Source organism: Phocoena sinus, chromosome 2 (genome assembly GCF_008692025.1).
Source record: "Phocoena sinus isolate mPhoSin1 chromosome 2, mPhoSin1.pri, whole genome shotgun sequence".
In the NCBI taxonomy this organism is placed as follows: domain Eukaryota; kingdom Metazoa; phylum Chordata; class Mammalia; order Artiodactyla; family Phocoenidae; genus Phocoena; species Phocoena sinus.
The window spans coordinates 45,538,293-45,560,288 of NC_045764.1; the positions used below are offsets into that span (position 1 = coordinate 45,538,293).

The window sequence follows — 21,996 nt, forward strand, 5'->3', positions numbered from 1 at the left end:
GATGCTAGTAATTTAAAGTTCTGCATGGCCTAAGAAAGTCCTCTGCCGGGCAGTTTGATATGAGGGAAGGAATACCAGCCTTTGAGTTGTACTTCGTGGGCTGGCTGGTAACCACGGTGTTTGCTAGCTGCGTGACCTTGGGCAGTGACTTTGTTGTTTTCTGTTTGTGTAATGGCGTTTTCCACCAATTTGCAGGCCATCATGGCAATTGGCAGCAATGTCTCTTGTTGGTGGCTATTATTATTCCTATTAATTTTGAGATTTTTTTCTGGATGGTAACTATAGATCCCCACAACATTTGCAACTAAAATTGTGTCATTTAAGTAACTGAAACACTAGTTAAAATTCAGCATATTTTTGTTTCTTCAAAACAGGAGAGACATTTTTTATATTTTTTGGTAGAAGTGAGCAGTGACTGTCTTCCAGGACATGGTGGGAAGGACATTTGTTGACTGGAGATCCGAGCAGTGTCAATTAGCCTGAACAATACTGGGTTTTGTAGCTGTGGACAGAAAGCTGGAGTAGTGGTCAGTTATGTGAAGAGAAATCACGTTGGCATTGGTGGGTTGCTGGCTTGGTGATGGTTCAGGCATGGCCCACCCCCGCCTGGTAGCCAGCCTCCTCCAGGCTCTCCTGAGTCACGGGGAACTTTCTGAAATCCCTTGTGTCATGGTCCACCTGTGGGCTTCCACTGAGCCACAGGTAACTCCTGAGGAAGTCAGGGCTGGTAAGATGAAGGTGCTTGGGAAAATCCAACAGCCCTCCCAGACCAGGGTGCCTACTAATTCAGCTGTTTATTCATGGACCAAAATAATCCAGTCTTTTGAGTCCATCGGTGGTCTAGAGACAGAATTTTTAGGGAGGAGTAAGAAATAAAGCTAAATATAACCTGCCCCAACTTTTAAACAAAATGGCAAGAGTAGAAATACAGATTAACCCCCTTGTCAACCTGTACCATTTCAACATGATCGTATCATTTTCTTAAAGTATATTTTACATTTCCCTGTGATTCCGGAGATTAATTTGTCACAGAATATTCTAGACTTAATTTAGTTTGGAAACTTAAAAATGAGAATGCACAAGTTCATTTTAACTGGGCTGCCTCAGAGCCAATCCTCAGCCCCACGCGGTGCCTCAGAAAGTGGCTCTGACGTGCTACAAGTTTACTGGTGACTGTGGTGCAGAGGGGAATCAGGGCTAGAGGATTTCTTTGGACAGTCTGCACCCCATGTCGCTGATCTGCTTTTACAGCCAGGCATGACGCAGCCACCATTTTCTTCCTGTTCACCGCCTTCCTTAGCCTCTGAGATGTACAGCTTTTAAAACTCTAGCACTCTTTTCTTCCCCTTGCATTTAAGTGAAAAGCTGACCAGTCTATAATATAAAGCATAGAATTATGGTAATGAATAAGAGGTTAAAAGCTATCATGGCAAGTGGAACTTAAGCAGGTTTGGCTGACTGATATGGTAAAATTATGTGTTGAATTAAAACATTAAAATGCGGTGGGATTAATGGAGAAAGACAGGAACAGGAGGTCAGAAACAACGCTAAATCAGCACATTAACTGCCTGTGGGCCAGAGGGGCTGGCTTTAATATATGCAGAGAAAAAAAAAAAAAAGCTTGCAGAGGAAAAAAAAAAAGTAATTTAGTCGTTGTTTCCTCCAGGTGAATAGAACCGCAGACTTTTCAATCTGGGAGGCACCTAGTACATATATTTATTTCCCCTTCTTTTTTTAGATAGGGGAGGAAATAGACACTACAGAATATTTAGTTGGTTAACAAAAAAAAAAAAAACCACTGACTTTATAATTTGGAGTTTTTGACTTGGAATTTTATTTTGCCACTGGGATGCATTTGTCCGTTCGTTCATTTTATTCAACAAATGTAGAGCATGTCGTGTATCAGACATCCTGCCAAGTGCTGGGGGTTCAGAGGTGGATCCTGTCCTCAGGCACTAGGTTGTGGGCAGCGTCTTGGGGGTGGAAGGGCAGCTTCCTGGAAGAAGAGAGTCTAAGCTGAGACCTGTAACATGAGTGGTGGTTAGCCTGACAAGGAGGAAGAACTTTCCAGGAAGATGGGACCACATGGACAAAGGCTTAGAGAGGAGGGAGAACACATTCTGAGAAACTGGAAAGGAACGAGAAGGGTGGGTGATGTCATGCGATCAAACTAGAGAGGAAGGCAGGAGTGAGGTCACAAAACCATCGGATTCCATGACCTGCAGATGAATAGCAACAGCTCCTGGCTAGACACAGATGCATTAGTGCTCTGCTACTTTATGTTCCTGACGCAAGGCTTGTTATCGTAGTGGAGCTCTTTCGGACTGAATGGTCTAAGTTCTGACTTCGGAATGAGGATTTCCTGGTCACCTAAGGGCCAGTGTGTAGCACCTGCTGAATGATGGTCCAAACACGGTCACCCCCCTTGCCTGTGGAGTCACACATGATGCCACGGGAATAGACCTAATTTGCTAGTGCTCATTACTCATGTGTTTTACGTGGATGCCCTGAGCACGTGTTTTCCACATTGTTTCCTCAGATAGAAGAACAGTTTTATAAGTTTTATTGCTTTATCGGTTTTTGTTAACAAACGTGTCTTTAGATATGTTGGCCGGAGTCTCATGGGCCATGGTGAGTTAAAAGTTATTTTTTCTTTTAAATTACTCTTAGGCCAGTATTTCTTGATACCTTTATCAATGCGTTTGTACTGTCAGCTACCAACCTGGGAAAAAAATTTTAAATACTTCCATTGCTATAATTCACCACAGCGGAATGACTGGCATTTCTCCAGGTTAGGGGCCAGCAAACTAGGGCCCATGGGCCAAATGCAGATGGCTGCTTGCTTTTGAGTAAAGTTTTATTGGAAAACAGCCTTGTTCATTTGTGTACATTGTCTATTACTGCTTTCATGCTACAAGAAGAGAGTTGAGTAGTTGCAAGAGACCAGGTAGCCAACAAACTAAAAACATATTTACTGTCTTGCCCTTCACAGAAAAAATGGTCTTAGTGCCTATCACTTATTAATGTTGGTGTGGTTTTTAATGATCATTGGAACACTCATTATGAGAGCCCTTTAAACCACATATCTGAAAACTGAGTTTATTTTTCAAGGAAAATTTGCATCCCTAGTAGTAAGCTCAGTTTTCATCAGTGCTCATACAAGGTTGCCATTTGGGTAGAGCTTGGGAAGAAACTTAGGTGATACAAAATGGAAGAGAAAGAGAATATATAACAACACCTGTAAAATTCTGGAATCAATGAGTGAGCAAGTATTGTTTATAAGAACGAGAAGGAAGGGAGGAGGAGGTGTTTTGATTTGCCCAGGAAGCTGGGCTGGATCTCTTCTCCTAGGCATTCTTAGGGGCCAACCCTGCACTTTTCCCAGAACTGGTAACTAAACAGTTAACAGAAAGCCTTGGGAAAGAACAGCAGATTCTGTAGTGCTTCAGTAGCAACGAGAAAAAATGAAGAGACTGACCAAATTATTTCGTACTTTCTCAGGGTAGAATCTGGTACCCTATAGAAAATTAAGGAAACAGCCCAGAGTCTCCTTTCAAGATTTTTTATATTAAACATGTCTTTGATGAATATATTTCAGAATGATTATATCTTAAAGATTTTAGAGTATTTATCTTTACTTGAGCCTAAAGAAAGCCATTTAGTTCATACGATACTTAACCTTTCTTTAGAAGATTCAGTGAGTATTGTGGTAAAAGTATTCTGAAATTCTGGAAGAAAAGTCCTTAATTTTTTTTTTTTTCTTCTACTGCTTTTGCTGATCATACAAGCTAGTTCCTAGCTTGGGGTTAATGTAAATATTTCTTCAGCCTCTGGCTAACCTCCCGAACATTCTGGTTCTCCTTCAGATGTGAGGATGAGCTGAAGCCATGGGGACTGAGGTTGAAACAGAGAAAAATGGGAGGCCTGGAGGAAAGGGTTTTGTATGAGATTCATTTCTTCTTACTCCCATCTTTCCTTCTGTCTTCCAGAATGTGAAAATGAATGGGGAAGCCAGGTGGATAGAGCAGTTCAGTTCTAGAAAGTTTATAGAAAGTCATCCTTAGAGCGGGCAATTAACACTAGGGAGAAGGTAGCTTTACATTAATTCATAAGACTAAAGACATCAGTGTTTCAAGAATCAGTGAATTCATATGATGGGGCAGGGACCCTAAGAAACTGGGTCATAATCTATGTGCAGAAGGATCAAGGTTTAATTTTGATTGGCCTGATGCCTATGTATCAATTTAATTTGCTCTTTCAAGTCACTAAGAAAGGAAAAGTAAGTATTTGGTTGAATTCACTCATTAGTTAACTGGGAATGTAGAATCCATTAAGTTTGTCCTGAAATCCCCCATCTGGTGTTTATGGGGCTCTTTTATCTAAAATAGGCAAGGCTATGTTTTGTGCAGGGTTTCTTTCTTCGTTATCAAAATAATCTTTAAAACTGGGATAGGTGGAAAAGTTTCACGGTGGGCAGAAATGACTGAAAAGTTTGTGAAAATGTGTAATTTCTGAGACAAAATTCAATATTTAGTTTGCATTTCATCTGGGATGTGATTCACACTTGTTTAAGTTAATAAACTGCTCTGTTCAAGTAAGCTGTGCCTTTAGACAGTCAGGAGGAGAGTGTGCAAAGTTACTGTAAATATGCTAATATGGCTTACAGTCTTTTTAGATGACTTTTTTAGAATTACTGTCAGGTCCATTTTGAATTATCCAAGGAAAAAAAATATTATTTCCTCATTATACATCATTTTTGACTCCCAAACATTATTTGCTCTCAGAGATCCTCTAACTTTTCCTTTGTTCAGAAGATAAATAAAACCACCACCACAACAAAAAGGTAAACTTCAAAGGACAAAACTGCCATTATTAATGATATTAAAATGAATGTGTCATAAATAGGTTATTGCTACTTTGGACTAATGAAGTTAGTTAGAGAAAAGTCTTACAAATTCGGATCATTCGTCTTTCCGTAAGAAAAGAGGTTTATTAAATGAAAGTGTATATAACAGTGGAAAATAATGCTTAGCAAAGTATTCCTAAGCAGATGAACTACTGCTATACTTGTTCAGAATTTGCGGGTACTTAGTTTTATAGAAATGGCACAGTTAAAGCACTTGACATTTCTTTCTTTCCAAGCAAAATTAATTCCCCATTTACATACTTATGAAATATTTACTAACCCCTCTTTTCACAGTAGTGAACTTTAACTTTGAAATATCCCGTATTGCACAGAAAAAAAAAATTTGATTCAAGTCATAGAGGGTTATTAAAAAAATATATATATATATATGTTTTTCCAGTAGAAATACTTGATGAATTTATTACATGCAAAAGCTCTAATTGCCACCTCTTCTGGAAACTGGAATCACTTTTGGTAATTAGGAAGTAAATACCCACATATATTTAATTTTATAGGTACATATCACTATTAAAATATTTTCTGTGGTAAAAGCTGGTATAGACCTTTATATTGATGTTTTGGGGGGAAGGGATTGCAAGCTTTCTTTTAAATTTATTAAACTGGAACTTTTTCCATATCCATGTGGCTCAAAATTGTCTTTGCTTTATATATAAAGTAAGTTTACCTATTTCCTATTATCTGCAAACTTACAAAGTCCGTTGATGATTAAGTGTAAGAATCCATTCCTGTCAGACATTCTGAGGCCGTGCTTCCATTTTTAAATAACGTCTTGAATAGTCATCTTATTCAAAAACTAGAGATGGCAAATGAGAATGAAAAACACACACTACCCTCCCTCACTCCGCTCAGCCCTGCCTACCTCACCTATCTGCACATAAACAAAGCAAGTGTGGTCCAGGCAATCCCAGACTTTTCGTGTCAAAGCAAATAAATGGCTTAGCACCTCAGCACCCCCCTTATGGGTGTTTGCTTCTGTATTTAAATGTGTTTGAGGTTTTCAACATCGCCAGAACATTGACTGTTAAGAGGCAGAAAACATGCAATTTATAGCAGATGGGTGCAGCCTTTTCTGGCAGTGCCGCCAAAATGGGATCAATCAGTAGCACTTCACGCTCCATTTGTCTAACAGAAACCCACCTGGGGAAATCCTGTGGAACTATGCCTATTAGGAAAACACCTTAACACATTTCTTTAAATAAAAACTGGCCAGTCGGCATTAATCTAGAAGAAAGTGGTTTCTCCATTAACCCTCTCTCGCTTGCAAAGCTCCTATCTTTTCTTCTTTTTTTTTTTGAACCAATGTCTCTTATTCTCTTTGCCGGTAGAAGACCAGCCAAGAGCAGCCCAGAGCAGCCTTCTAGAGCCGGCATCCATAGTGTTGAAACTTTGAAACTGTTTTCTTCCTAGTTCTTGATCTCATCGTTTCTCTGCAGACCTTATTTGTCAAAGATCTGCTGCTTCTCAGGTTCATTTGCCACTTTCTCCACGCTGCCTTTTCTTTGTTTTTCTTGATCACTTTCTCTCCTTCATTCAGGGTGTGTTAGGCTGGGATGGAGTGTTACCAGCCAGGGGAGCCCTTGCAACCTTCACTACTCAACCAGCCCATATATAAATGTGTCTCCAGTAGAAATACTTGATGAATTTATTACATGCAAAAGCTCTAATTGCCACCTCTTCTAGTAACTGGAATCGCTGGATTCTAGTAACTGGAATCGCCCATGCCCAGACAGCGTGAGGTTTCGTGGGGAGGATGAAATGAAAATCAGGTGCTTTGGAGGTTCAGCAGCTGCCACGCGTTAATCTCTTTTCTGTCTCTGATTCCTGCAACTTCTCCAGGTGTAAAGTGGATATCTCAGCCCTCCCACTGAAGCAAGCCAACTGCCTGGAGCTGCCTCTGGAGAGCTGCCTGGGGACACTCTTGATGGTGGTCACCCTCACGCCCTGCGCGGGAGTCTCCGTCTCAGATCTGTGTGTGTGCCCCTTGGCAGATCCCAGCGAGAGAAAGCAGATGGCCCAGCGATTCGTGAGTGTTTTGCCTTGCTACACCCCGTCCCGACCCCCGCACCCACCCCCACTTCTAAGTTGAAACAAAGTCTATGAATTGAAAAACTGCCTCCAAAGAGATCTTTGTCCAAAGTTTAATGGTATGTCTCCTAAAACAAGACATCAACCCTAGAGGTTAATGCATTAGTGAGAAGGTGACAGTAGATTATAGAGTCTGCCTTCCTATTTTAAAAGCCAAAAAAAAGGTATTTGATTTTTTAGTATCCTGGATCTCTTTGGAGAAAATTGAAATCCTCAAGGGGGCAAAAGGTTGTTTAGCATGTCTGTATATGTAAATAAGAATTTTATTTCATTTTTTTAATTTTTATTTTGGAATATAGTTGATTTGCAATGTTGTGTTAGTTTTAGGTGTACAGCTAAGTGATTCAGTTATACGTACACATATATCCATTCTTTTTCAGATTCTTTTCCCATATAGGTTACTACAGAATATTGAGTATAGTTCCCTGTGCTATATAGTAGGTCCTTGTTGATTTTCTGTTTTTTATATATAGCAGTGTGTATATGTTAATCCCAAACTCCTAATTTATTTCTCCCCACCACGTTTTCCCTTTGGTAACCATAAGTTTGTTTTCCAAGTCTGTGAGTCTGTTTCTATTTTGTAAGTAAGTTCATTTGTATCATTTTTAGGAATTTTAATATAAGTTCACAAAGGCTGCTTTTTAAAAAAAAACAAATATTAATGTTTGCCATGTTGTAGATACTTTTCTAGAACCTCTTAAGATCAAGTGAGAAAGCACTTGTGCCTCATAAAACAAAGCCAAGCTGCAGACAGGCATGAAAGACTTATCCCATACTACCCTGGATAAGAGCAGTTTGTGATTTTTGCCTAAGTACTTGCAATTTGCTTAAAAGTCCACTCAGCATTTTTAAATCAAATGGCTTTGTCCTTGTCATTATTTTTTGTGCTCTGGCTTTCTAGGTGTCTTTATTTGCATTCTCGTTTTATTCCATCTTCTTTGTGAATCAATACATTTATTTTATTGCCACACACACGAAAGGCACGTTTTAGGAAAGTGGCATGGAAGTGAAGCAAAGATGAATACCTATTTAATGGGAATATTATTCTCAGCATAAACTTTAGTGCCTCCAGACTCCTTCACTGTGCAGGCGTATTGATTAATTGAATAAACCTTTATCTTCAGGAGTACAAAGCCTAGCCACACATCTTAATGACAACACAAGATTCTGCATGCAAGGTAGATGTACTCTAAAGAAGTTTTGACAAAATCCACTTTTAATATTCTCTTTGATGACTTTAGTTAAGCAAGTGAAAATAAAACACTTCCCCAAACTTTTCCACGGATAAATGGCACAATTTACCAAATTCATGAGGACTGTCATGCATTTATAAGGTGACATTAGGTGAGATCATAATGACGGCCTTGAATAATGTCTCAGGATTCGAGGAATACTCATTGAAAAGAGATTTGAAGAGCCAGTAATCAAAATAAAAATACCATTTTATTTTATTTTTTTTTTTTGTAGCTAAGGAGCTGACCAGCATGCTAGAGGGAAAGATACTGTGTTACAAGACACAAATTGCAGACCCCTGGATTTGTGTTTTAGGTTTTAAGAATAGATAATCTTCAAAGGCATCTTGCCTCTAAATTATGAAAGTACTTTATCTCAGATGTTTCCATTTTAGCTTAAACACTAGTTTTTTTTTTCTGTTTGTTTTTTTTAAGATTGAAAATACTGTTTGAAGAAACAACTTCCAAAAGTTCTTAGGAATGGTGCTTCCTAAGGTTTACGTTAGGCAAACCTTAGCTATTATTAAGCTTTTGTTATTCTTTCCTGAAATGCCTAAATAACAAGGATTTTACTACCCTTCCATAAATCCCTGGGGTCCACTTATCACAGGTTTTCAGTTATCTAATGATGACGGAAATACTGTATCCAAAGGTTTGAAAGCAGCATCTTTTTCAGCAAACGTGTTTTGGAGGCAAGCAAAGAGCATTTATTTGCTTATCTCTTATCTCATGCACAATTTCTAAAGAATGCAATGTGCATAGACATCTAAATATTTCTATACATGCTTAAGAATTATCAGTAGATATATTAGAGCTTTGGCACATGCAAACTAAAAATGAAAGTAAATGTGATTACAGAGCAGTACTAGATGCTCAGTCTCTAATGAGCTGGCTGTAACATGGACTAGAAAATTCATTCCATTTCCATCCCTACTCTCTTTCTGGTAGTAATAAGTATCTATAGAGGATCCAAGTTTAGTCCTCTGATATCCATACAGTTTGTTCTAACTAGGTCAGAATAATGTTGCCTTTTCGGATGATTTAAAAGTTTCATTAAAGAGAAAGGGGGGAAAAGAGAATGAATGTAGTTCTACTCCCATTTTCCTGGTGGGATGTCTGTACTATCGCCAGGGGGTGATGTTAAAAGTAGATTGCATGTGCTTTGTAATTTGTTTATTTTGAAAGGGGAGTTAATTAATTCTCAGTCACTTTTAATCTGGTTGCTGCAAATGTCTAAGTTTCCTGTTGACTGATGCAATGCACATTGGAACTTTTCTTAGCATTGCATGAGAAAGATGATGATAAATCTAGGAGGTACTTCCTATAGGGACTTTTTGGCATTAAACAGTATATTAGAAAGCTATGTTCATTTGTGATCTACTTTTCTCCCCCCCCCCCCCAGAGCTTACAGAACTCCCTGAAAAATATGAAGGACGTCGGCATTTTACAAGTGAAGGTTTTAAAGGCGGTAGATCTTTTAGCAGCAGATTTCTCAGGTATAGAAAATTTTCATCTTTTTATTCATTTTTATTTATTTCCTGCTTTGAAGTGATCTGGTGGCAGAGTGAAATGTTTTACTAAGTAGAAGCATGTACAGAGCAATCATACTCTTTCAGTCAGAGTCACAGAAGAAAAAAAGGTGCAGACAAGTTCTCTCACTTCACATTTTTCGCAAAATTATCTTTTTCAAGTAATTTTCCTACGATTAGATAATGTGCTAGTCCATTTAGCTTTCACATATATTTGCGGATGATTCATGTCGTGACTTCTTTATTTGTTAAATGTTTGGTCAAGCTTTTCTACAGGTCCTCAGAAGGCAGATTTGACTTCTTGCAGCACTGTGTGTAGACAGTGTTTTCTTCTTCACAGGGTGCAGTACATGGGGTCCTAAATCTGGCTGGCTGGCACTTCTCTGTAACAGTAGCCAAAGTCTTGGCCATGGAACCACTTTGCCATTGCCATTGTTTTATACAAAATTTCTCTCGGTGCTTCACTACCTGGAACTTATAGACAGAGGCTGGAACTGACATGCTTTGTGCTGAATTATGCTTGACTATGGAGGAGAGTAATCCAAACGTTCCAGGGTCTGATCAGAGGATGCGTCTCCACTCATTGCCGAATTACCCCCTTGTACTGACTAACAATTTAAGCACCTATATGACAGATGCTATTTACCAAGTAAATTGATGAATATGAAGACTATTACACAACATGGATCTATCTATTAATGCAGTAGTGCATTTTTGTTGTTGTTATATCATAATTTTAGAATGTGGTCTACTCTCTATATTTGTGTAACCTCTGAACTTCTGAGTTTGAGGTAGCTCAAACTCTGGAAAAGAGAATGTTAATTAGAAGCACTTTATATTACAAACATGATGGGATATATGAACTTAGTTTAAAAAAAAAAAGAGTTCTCCTCAACCTCCTTCAAAAAATGAACCAATGGAAATCACTACTCTGTAAGCCCCCCAAATAAGGTGATCTCAATTTTAAGGAAATGCCTAGTGAGAATATCCAAAAATGCTTTTTCAGCCAATATGGATATATAAATTCTCAGGGTTGTGGATGAAATACTTCAGTAATGACTTGTAATATTCATCAGTTTACTTGCAAATGTTTATATAGTCTTAGATTGATTTAGAAATTTTCCTTCTGAAACTTACAGTTTATGAAAATGCTTAATTCAGACGTTTCATGTGCCTTTGACAGTAGTTTTTTCATCACTAAAGCACATGTAGAGTTATCGACCAGTTTTCCAGAGCAAATTGTGTTTTACTTCCATCTCAGTGTTTAGATACAACACTGTTTGAATCTGTGATTGTTGATGTCTCAGTAAACGTTGTCTCAGGCGCCAAGAACTCATTTATGCTTTCAAGCAGTATTTTCAAATATTCTTTCTGTAGTTGTATATTTTGTGTTCGCCAGGAACTAATTGAAATGCATTAAACGTTTTTTAAAAAGGCTTGTGTACAACTACATCCATATGTGGAAATACTTTTTAAAAACTTACCTTATTTTTATGCTTCCTATCAGGTGACTTCCATAAAGCACCCCCAAAACTAGTATTGATGGAGGTTGTTTCAGGCCAATGTGAATTCTCCAAAGAGTACTTTGACTATTAAAGTGTATAGGAGAGAAACCTGGAAAATGGAAGTTTTTATAAAGATCAGATGATAAGGCAAAACCCACTTTTCAGAAGAATAATTTTGGGGCAAAATGCTACCATTTTGTCATTTTCTTTATATTCAAGATATTCAGTAGATAGTTTTGGAGTGGATGAAGGTGGTGAGTACCTGAGGATTCCATTAACAAAAAGCAGTGGTTAGAAGCTAAATAATGCTAAGCGATTTAGCTAAATGCCCTGGTGTTTTACTATATCTGTATTATTTATGAGAAAATCATCACTCTTCTGAATTGAAGCAAAGATCCTTGTCATTAGCTAAGCATGTCTTTAGACCATATCGATCTTTATTCTTAGAATCAAATTTCACAGTCTAATGTTCTTTATAGGTTGGTAGCCTCATCCAGTCTCTTCCAAACCAAGGTGTTGCTTTAGGGCAACAAAGTGGACCTAGTCCAGAGAGTTGTAAAGTAACTTTTCTATGTGAAAAAAGAAGTGGATTCAGGTTGCTGTGAGGTAGCAGTAGAGATGTAATTAATGCCTCCGAAATGTTAGCGATCACATCATATAGTGGCGACTCATACATTATTGCTGTTATTATTGTTACCAATTCACTTGATATGCAGAAAAAAAAATGCCAGCTTCACTTGATCATGGATCAGAAGAGGTACTCATCATTGCCAGTGCCGGAAACATTTAAGGAATAACTATTTATACCCAGCATTTTCCAGTCAGCCTTGCCTTATAACTGAGTGTTTCATCGCACTTGCTCAGGGAACAAAGTATTCACTCCTGCAAATTAAAAAGAACTGCATTTACTCTGAATAACCAGGCACATTCGCAAAGAATGGTGGTCGTTTTAGACAGCGCGAAAGGCAACATTCCAACATTCCTACATTTTTTCATGATAGTTTTGTGTTTTTTTTTTTTTTCTGTAATTGTTTGTTTCTTGAAAACAATACCAAATAACCATAATAACTGATGCTTCAAGTTAGATTCAGGGACTCTGATAAAACAAAAGTCCATGGGAGCAAATCTTGGCAGTGGTCCATACGGAGGTGAAGGTTACGGTTTGCAGAGTGCAGGGACCTTTTGTCCTAGAGGAGAAATGAAAGCACTGGGCAGCCCTGCGATCAGTGGTTTGCCAATTTTAAAGTTATCTATATATTTGCAAGTAGCAATTAGAAAAAGAAAATATCAGTCACTTATGCTAATCGGATCAAAGTTAGGTGGATATTCCTCATGAGTGGTTATTGATGTTATGATTATGTAGCCATAAAAATAAATTAAACTTGGGGGACATTGAATCCTCATTACTTTGCTAGTACTTTAGAATATTGGAATAATATATATCATATATATAGATTATATATATACACGCACTAAGGTGAACTTCTTTGCAATTAAAAATTTAACTTTTTTATATAAAGAAAAAAATTAGTGTAGCTTTCCAAATGATATAAGATATTAATAACCTAAATCTAGATATGTTACCAATATTAAGATATTTATAAAAGATAAAGGCTTCAGTGTTCTATGTGTAGAAAAGATAATTTATTATTTTTGAAACTAATTCATTCTTTTCTAAATATGCTTATCTATTGTGTGATTGAACCTACCTTAGAATTAATAAATTTAAATTTATATATAGTTTGGCATTTTTGTGTGTGTATCTGACATTTGTTTGTATATAAGTGAGAAGACTTTTTATTTTAAAGAATTGGAGGTAATTAACTTCTCTTGCAGTCCATCCCTCTAAAATTGGTGAAAGATATTTTAATGTTCTCTACAGCCAATATGAGATATGGATAGCCATACACAGTTATTCTAATAGAAAAGCCTGTCAGATATTTTTATTAAAGCATTTGTCTCACAAACACCTTGTGTCCAATGTAACCTAAAATTTTTAAGTAATAGGTTATCCTCTCTGATGTCAGTTCTTCTGTAGTAAACAAGGCCATAGCCTTGATTCACAAAACAGATGATAAATTGTACTTTGAAACTCAAGGTGAGCACAGCTGTTTGTAATGTTTAATGAGACCAACATACTTCACTCAGCTGCCGCTAGTCTTAGAACTCAGCTGTTTTGAGAAGAAAGCAATAAAAACCAAACAAAAACAATGCAGAGTTTGTTTCATAGGCTATAAAAAGGTAATCAAGTAGATAATAGGTAAACAGAAAAATAGGGAACTGAAATGTTTTCTGATTAGAATTGTATTTCAGTACAAATGGCAATGCTTATCTTACCTATTGGGAGATCCACCAGTGAAGAGTAGGAAAGTATTTACTGTGTTCAGCGCATACACGGAGAAATGTTCTGAATAGCCTTGTTATAATTGATAGAATATTGTGGGGAAGCTTCCAGAATTGTACAACGGAGGGGCTCCTTCCGTGTATCAGTACTGAAACCATCACGGCCTCTATTTGCATAACGTACCTGCCAAAATTCAGCACTTAGTCAGTGATCCTTCTCTTATATTCTTAGAATCAAAATGTGGGTTTCACACATCTTCCTCCCTACTAATTAAGCTTTCTGTATATTAATTTTGTTCTAAAAGAGTTCTTATATATTAACACCCTTCTCCTTAACGAATCTTCCAGTGGCAGGATGGGTTATTCTTTAGTCTCCCTCCACTTTATTCCTCCACTGTGTTAACACCACCAAGATGACCCTAGCCGTTAAGTATTCTGACATAAAATAGGGGCGATAGAAGCTTAGGAGAGTTTTCTTTACCTCATCATGCCAGCAGTGGCAAAAGAGCAAGGAGAACAGCATTGCAAGCCCACCTCCATATAGAATGATAGTAAGTGTTCTAACAACATAGCATAATAGGGTGTGGGTCTCAACAGCCCTTCTTTTCATATAGCACAATCCCATCTTAATTTTTCATGTTCCTGTCATAATACACTGTATGTCATGATGAGAAGCTGGGGAATTATCAGGAGGCAACAAAGGAACAATACTGGAAATAACCATCTTTCCTCCCAATTTGGAGTTACTGTTCTCCAGGGGTCTTTTTTATCATTGCGATTTTTTGTTACGTTTTGCCATACAAAACCCACCCATAAAACGCAAAAATTTTCCAAATATATCTGGATTTTTTTGACTTCTTGGCTGTAAAATTGTCACTTGGACCCTTTCTCTGTTTCCAATGTGAGTAAGACAACTACCAAATTAACAGAATCTTGTAATTAGAGAATCTTTATCAGAGGAATGGAAAAGACTATGTTTTCAAACAAAAAATATGGGTTATGGGGAAGTAGTCTTATGTGATAAATAAGCATGTCAGGAGCCATAACAGTGCCTGATCCGGGAGAACAAAGACATTTAATTCAAGAACTCCATACTTCTTTTCAGGGAGCCCAGTGTAGTTTTCCAAATGCTTTTTGAGTTTGTCTTAATTTAAGAAAAGTCACCTTGGTGGGTAGATCTAGTGATCTACAAGAAATGTTCATTGAGCATCTACTACAGATCAGACATACCTACCTGTAGGGAGCTTGTGATCACTTTACTCTTCCTTCTCTAGGGGGCAGTGAGCATCACTGATGTGGATGAGGACCTTGCTCAAAATTGGGTGGCATTTTTAGTTGAGTGATTCTTTGGCAATGCCATTAGGAAGAGCTCTCTGTTCCACACGCAGGGTTGCTCTCCCATGACTGGTAAAGTTCTCCATTCATTCATTAAGTACACGATCCCTTTCCAAGAGACTGAAACTCATGCTTTGGGTAAATTAATCTTCAGCTCAATAATTTATTCACTGAAGATGAAAATTATTCCCCATTTTATTTGCTCTTTATTTTTATGGTAGCTGCCTTTCATTTTAACCCCCATGTATTATGGTATAGAAGATGTATAGAAACAGATGTGTAAATCTTGGTTCTACCACATACCAGCCTTGGGTCCACTTAAGCCTCCAGCTTCTCATGGGTATTTTGAGAGTTAAATTAAAACCTAAATGAGCATACCTGACACATATTACATGCTCAATAAATGATATTCTCATTCTTTATTAAATTTATTTTTTTAGAGTACAGTTGACCTGGGGAATTTCACAGGTTATTGTCTTCTTGGTATTTTGTTTATGATTTCTCTAATTTTAAATAATGTTGGAAATATCAGCATTGCTAATCACTTTTAGCTTTTCAACCACTTTTAGAAATCTATAGTTACCACTCTATGATGTTTGTTTCTTTTTGTTTCTGTTTCTATTGCCTGATAAAGGTGAAGAAAAAACATGCTTCATGGTAGGAAAATTCTCATACTTAAACCAGTTTAGTGCTTGTATTCACATTTTGATAATATGGATAATAGTTTTATCGATATAAAATGCTTTTATGAGCTCAATTTTTTGTTGTATATAAAAGTGCTGTTTTGAGAAACTGTTGACCAAAATACCGCAGTTAGATACCATATTATAGTGTAGAGATATTCCAGCCATATGCTGTAATACTGACATTTGAGTAGTTTCTGTAAATTATAACACTAGCTTTGTTTTCTGTTGTTTTGGGTTTTATTGAAACATAAGACTGCTTGTATCAAAAGAGAAATAAAATAGTCCTATGGTTGTTGTTCATTGGGAATTTTAAGTCACATGTCCATTTTCTAGTTTGTTTTCATTGTCTGCTGTTTGAAGCTATATTCATAGCAATACGTCCCCTCTTAAAGATGCCCCATTTTCAAAGGGTTGACTGTAATTGAATTTCTAGGAAGCTCAGCCATAGTGATTCAGTGCTCTTAATTTTCATGAGAAACTCATGGCTAGATGAGCCCAAATCAAGACCAACTTTTTTTTTTTTTTTTTTTTTGGTTGCGGTACGCGGGCCTCTCACTGCTGTGGCCGCTCCTGTTGCGGAGCACAGGCTCCGGATGCGCAGGCTCAGTGGCCATGGCTCACGGGCCCAGCCACTCCACGGCATGTGGGATCTTCCCTGACCGGGGCATGAACCCGCGTCCCCTGCATCGGCAGGCGGACTCTCAACCACTGCGCCACCAGGGAAGCCCCAAGACCAACTTTTTAAAAACATGTAAAAAATGATACAAATCTGCCCTGGCAGGCCATCTGCTTTAGCAGTCTGCCAAGGAACATGAACTCTAGTTGATGTAAAGTTGGGGAGTTTATTGAAGATTTAGCAGTTTGTAGCTTACCTGGTACCTTGTGAGTGAATGAGTTCAGTTCATTGGTTAACAACTGATCTTACTGGCTGGCTTCTTAGTAAGATCTTCATGTACTCAGCCAGTATATCTCCTCTGTGTGTGAGCCTGTGGTGGGTCCTGGTGACATGGTGGGGGAGAGGAATTGGTCCCTGCCTTGACATGGAGTGACTGCTAACCCAGTGGCATCTAATGACAATGATACTGTCAAGGTCAAGAACAGGTGTCAAGGTTCATTAAAGGGACACCTGACTGGTGTTCCTGCAGGAAGTGATGTTTTAGCTGAGGTGTCACGGATAGGGGGGAATTAACACAGTAGAGCTGAAGGAAAAGCAGTTTTCAAATGAGGGGACAGCATGTTCCAAAGCCTTCAGGGCTTTCCCAAGACATACAGAAAAGCAAGTGAAGCTGGAGAACAGAGCAAGGGGACCCTTAGGGGCAAGGAGGCTATTGTTATTAGGCGGGACCGGATTATATAGGAACATGGGGTCCAGGTGAAGAAATTAGAGACCTTTTTAAGTAGGGAACTGATATGATCCGAGATGAACTTACATACAAGTTTATTCTGGTGGCTGCAAACAGCAGGGATTTTGGGGGTGCAAGACTGAAAATGGGGAGATATTAGGCAGATTCAGTGGATGATGGTGCTTTATGGAGCTTGAGCGGTGACAGGGGAATGGAATTAGAAGAAGGAAAAATTCTCATGTCATCAGTTCTTGTTTGTGCTAGAATATTACAACATCAGAAATGTAGTTAAAAAACATTTCAGCAATAGTGTCCTCTTCCTTTGCGGACCTCACAGTCCTAAGTGAGACCTGTCTGTCCCCAGCTCTGGATGTCTGCCACGGTGAAGCGATCCGTCCTCATCTGCAGGAGGCCACCGAGGCCATTGTTTGGATTAGAGATGCTTGCAACCCACTCGGGAAGGGAGGAGATACTTGAAAGTTAGGTCCAGAAGGCATAGAGATCAATGTTTTCTCTTTCTTTAAAGTCCGTCTCACAGCCCAGCACAGTACTGTCCACATTTTAGGAAACCATAAATTATTTGTTGAAGGGAGCAGCAGGTACATCATACGGTGTGGCGTTATGATGCCCAAACTAATGATCATAGGAGACTGAGTGGGGAGCTCCCTGGAGTTTCAGGTGGCAGAGAAAGTTCCATGTAGATGATGCTCCTGAACTAGGCCTCGGAGGTTAGTTGGTCCTGTTTTGTTTTGTTTTTTTTTTGGAGAGGAGCGGGGCTTGAAAGAGCATTGCAGGGAGAAGCCATTCCACACGCAGAGTTAGGAAGCATGACTGAGCCCCGTACCTCTGTGTGCTGGTCAGGGATGGGGCACAGACATGCTAACTTGATAAAGGTTAGGAAATAGGAGATAGATCAGGATGGATGGTGTGGGATAAGTTGTCAGAGAACACAGATTTTCAGGATGAACACTGGAATTGGCTCCAATATGCAAAAGTAAGGTTTATCAACAGACGGTTGGGGGCAAGAATTGAAGGGAGAGATTTTGGAAATGAAGTCTGGAGTGGCTGTTGTCCCCACTCCCACATCCGCCCCTAGCCTGAGCTATAATCCTCCACAGTTAGCTTCAGGAATTACCTTCCTCTAGAAAGTCTTGCCCCTTGTGTTGACAGTCTTTGGTGGCTCCTGGCTGCTTGATAAGTAAAAAGAAATAAAAATTTTAAAAACGGCACCAGTCATGGCCTTCCAGGCTTCCAGCCAGTCTCTTCCTTTATCCACCCATATCTTATATTTCCTGATCACCACTCTTTAGCTGTATATATGCATATATATGTATCTACATCTGTGTCTGTCTATCTATTATCTATCTATCCATCTACTCAATGAATGTTAGGCTCCGATCTGTCCCTATCTCCTCAGCAAGGACCTACCCATTTCTTTTAACCGAATCAGTCTCCTCCTAAACCTTGCTTAGAATTCACCTCCACTGTGAAATCTTTCTGGACTTTAACCAACCAACTTAAATGTCTCTGAACTTTAGTTTCCTCATCTGCAAAATGGCACAGACATACCTTACCTCATAGAATGGACGTGAAGATTAAAGGAGAACCTGCGTGAAGCATCGTTTTTTGCACAGAGTGGGAGGAGCCTGGCTCCCTCCAGCCAACACCCATCAGCAGAGCCCAAAGTTCCCTGCTGCCTTCTGTCACTGGGCCAGGAAACTCTTCACAGGGCGTGAGAGGGGCACGCATACCTTGGTTGTGCCTGCAATGGGCCCCTTCGATGAAATACAGGGCTAAATACAGAACAGAGATGTACAGGTGTGCAGTTGAAAAGGGGCAAGGAAAATATACAGTTGGAGATCACAGAGGGGAACAGCTTAGTCCTCTGGCAGAGGATGTGAATGAAGTTTTCACTGGAAAGGTGACATTTGCTGAAAAGCATAATTATTATGAGAGTTCCTTGAAGGTAATGACTTGGTGGTCTGTGTACATTGGGGCCGGCCTGGTTCAGTGCCAAGAGCAGAATGGGCGCTTAATAAATATTTGTTGGATGAATGATTTGACCTCTAGAATACTTTTATTGCTTGTCATTCAACTTCTGTAACTAATATAAAGGTAAAATTATTTAAGCAAGGAACCTCCACTTGCCACTCAAGGAATACAAATGAATTTTAACGTGCTGTTCAAAAATAGCAAAGGCTATTGAGAGCAAGGCGCTGAAACACCACCCCACTGTGAATCGGAATCACCAGTGGTGTAGCCGTGTCAAGGTGACACGGCATCTGGCTGTAGAAGAGGTCATCTAGATGTTTTACCTGTAAAAACAGGTGGAGCAAAGAGCAAAAGTGCAGACCCAAGTGTATATGTGTCACTTTGTCTGGTACTGTTTGCTTGGTACTCTTGGGAAACATTTGTGACGGGAGATCGTTTTATCATGATTGAATAAAAATACTCATTATTTCAATTTTTTTTGAAAGTCCCTGTCTATCTGGAATCTTGGAAGGGCAAGAAATCAATCCTAAAGTGTATATACATTACTCTATAAATGTGTTAATGTCTTTGCTTCTTCTTCCTCCTCTCTGCCTGTTTATACTGTAATATTAATAAATGAAGCATTTTAATGAGCTTTGACGGAATTATCTTCAGAGAGTTGGCGCAGTGTGTTCCTTGGAGACACACAACTGAAGTCCCCAGTTCCTGGAAGGAAGGCTGTTCCTTATTAGCTGGGATAGCGGAAGAGTGCTGGAGAGGGGTGGGGTAGGCAGGGCTCAGCCCACCTGTGCAGGCACAGGCCCGGACCCTCTCCACGTCGCTGTGGAGGAGCCCCCGGGCTTTCATTACAAGTGTCAGACGGTTCCCCCCGAGCAAGTGCTGGTGGGATGGCATGTCAGTGTCTCTGGAGGAGCAGCCCTGACACCTCCCAACAGTCTGACAAACGGTTAAGTAGCGGTTTCAGCTTGGGTTGAGGATGAGAACATGTGTGTTCTTTCATGTTCATGTTCTTTTCATGTTACTCGAGAGATGTCATGACCTTTTGTACTGTCACCCAACCCCTACCTTGTGCCCCGTGAAACACAGTCCCAGACTTACACTGCCTTTTTAAAAAAAATGAAGTGTAGTGAATATACAGTGTTGAGTTAGTTTCAGGTGTACAGCAGAGTGATTCAGTTATACACATATGAATCAGATTCTTTTCCATTATAGGTTATTATGAGATATAGTTCCTGTGCTATGCAGTAGGTCCTTGTTGTTTATCTGTTTTATATAGTAGTGTGTTAATCCCAAATTCCGAATTTATCTCCCCACCTCCATCACCTTTGGTAACCGTGTAAGTAACCAAAGTTTTCTATGGCGGTGAATCTATTTATATGTGGCAAATAAGTTCATTTGTATCAAATTCTTTTTAACCAGCTTTACAACAAATGCTAAAGGAACTTATCTAGGCAGAAAAGAAAAGGCCACAACTAGAAACAAAATTACAAAATGTATCCTTTTTTTTTTTTTTAGATTCCATAAGTAAGTGATATCATGTGATATTTGTCTTTCTCTGTCTGACTCAGTTCACTTAGTATGATAATCTCTAGGTCCATCCATGTTGCTGCAAATGGCATTTTTTCACTTTTTGATGGCTGAGTAAAATGTCTTAAAGAAGCAAGACTCTTTACAGATGCAGATGGATTTGTGTGTGTGTTTGATTTGGGCTGCTCAACATCTGAATCCCCTTCTAGGTTTGGGGTGCTTCTCATCGAATGTTTTGGGGAAGGGCTCAGAGCCACTTTCATGTGGTGGAAAGCCAATATGTACTCCCTTTCTGAGCCCTGGAAGTTAGGGCATGAGGATTTGCTAGGCAGGGGCAATCCCTTTACATCTACATCAAGTGAGGCAAAGAAGCGGGAGTGGAGAATTCATATTAGAAGCAGCTACATTTAGGGGCCGGGGTCGGAAGTGTCGGTGGGGCCAGTTTTCCTGGGAAGCAGAGGCCATGCCAGACTTTTCCTGGGGTGAGAGATTGACTGAGATTCTGTGCCTCAGCATTCTTTGGTTTCCAGTGATTTTTCCAGCCTGATTCTCCAATCTGTGGTCTGATCCTGAGAGCTGCTTGCTATTATTTTAATAAATTCCTTTTCTGCTAAATTTAGACAGGGATCATTTCCATTATTTGTAAGTGACGACCCCAATGCATTCATCTGTGTCCATGGCTCGATCACTGTCTGCTGGCCACTGAGATAATGGCCTTGACTTAAAAGCTTTGGCCAGGCACCTAAGTGTCCAGGCCACTAGTCAGCTGAATGGAATCTCCTGTTTAACACTGACTCTTAGCCATGCAGCTGCTCTTCTTTTCTTCCTTTTTTGAAATATCATCTTCATGCTGGCTCCTGCACATGTGTCTCTCTAATGACTTGCAGTACTTCAGAGCTCCCGGTTATTCAGTGAATTAGATGTAGGTTCAGTGACCTGAATGGTAGGCCAGTAGGTCAAGTGGCCTGAGCACTGTCTGAGTTAGGCCCCGGTCTGGGATTCTTTGGCCATTTGTTGGAGGCATGTCTGTCCTTTTGCCCCCAATTAATTTAGTACACACCGCTTTGTAAAGTGCCAGTGTGCGCCGGGGTAGGCCGTGTGTTCATGTCCTGCGAACGTTAAAGACCCTGACGGTTTCGACTCTGGATCCCTCTGCCAATCCCAGCAGAAGGGGAGAGACTTCTTATGCGGTAGCTTTCTGTGTGCCCCCTTTGGATTCAGGATTTTTTAATCTTTTAATTTTTTTCTTTTGGAGGCTGTGTGAGGTAGGGTGGAAGAAGAAGAGGTGAGATGGGAGAAGTAAAGGTTAAGCTTCATTATTTTTTAAGATAAAAACTTTGAACTTAACCTTATGAAATTAGACTTCTGCATGTGTCTGAGCACCAAAAATGTCCCATGTGTATTCTCACCATTTACTAAATATATAAGATCATATGTGTGTGTGGCCGCTCACTCCAGAGCAGAGTTTTAACTCCTGAACAGCCATGGTTAC

At 39.3% G+C, this 21,996-nt stretch overlaps 1 protein-coding gene across 1 annotated transcript in view; it reads left to right on the top strand.

Annotated features, from left to right (window-relative positions):
- The window catches only part of MCTP2 (multiple C2 and transmembrane domain containing 2), a 299,372-nt gene that overhangs the window by 162,502 nt on the left and 114,874 nt on the right, over nucleotides 1–21,996 (top strand). The window contains 2 exon segments of the mRNA XM_032623883.1: nucleotides 6,764–6,950; nucleotides 9,647–9,740. Coding sequence (XP_032479774.1) covers nucleotides 6,764–6,950; nucleotides 9,647–9,740 — 281 coding nt within the window.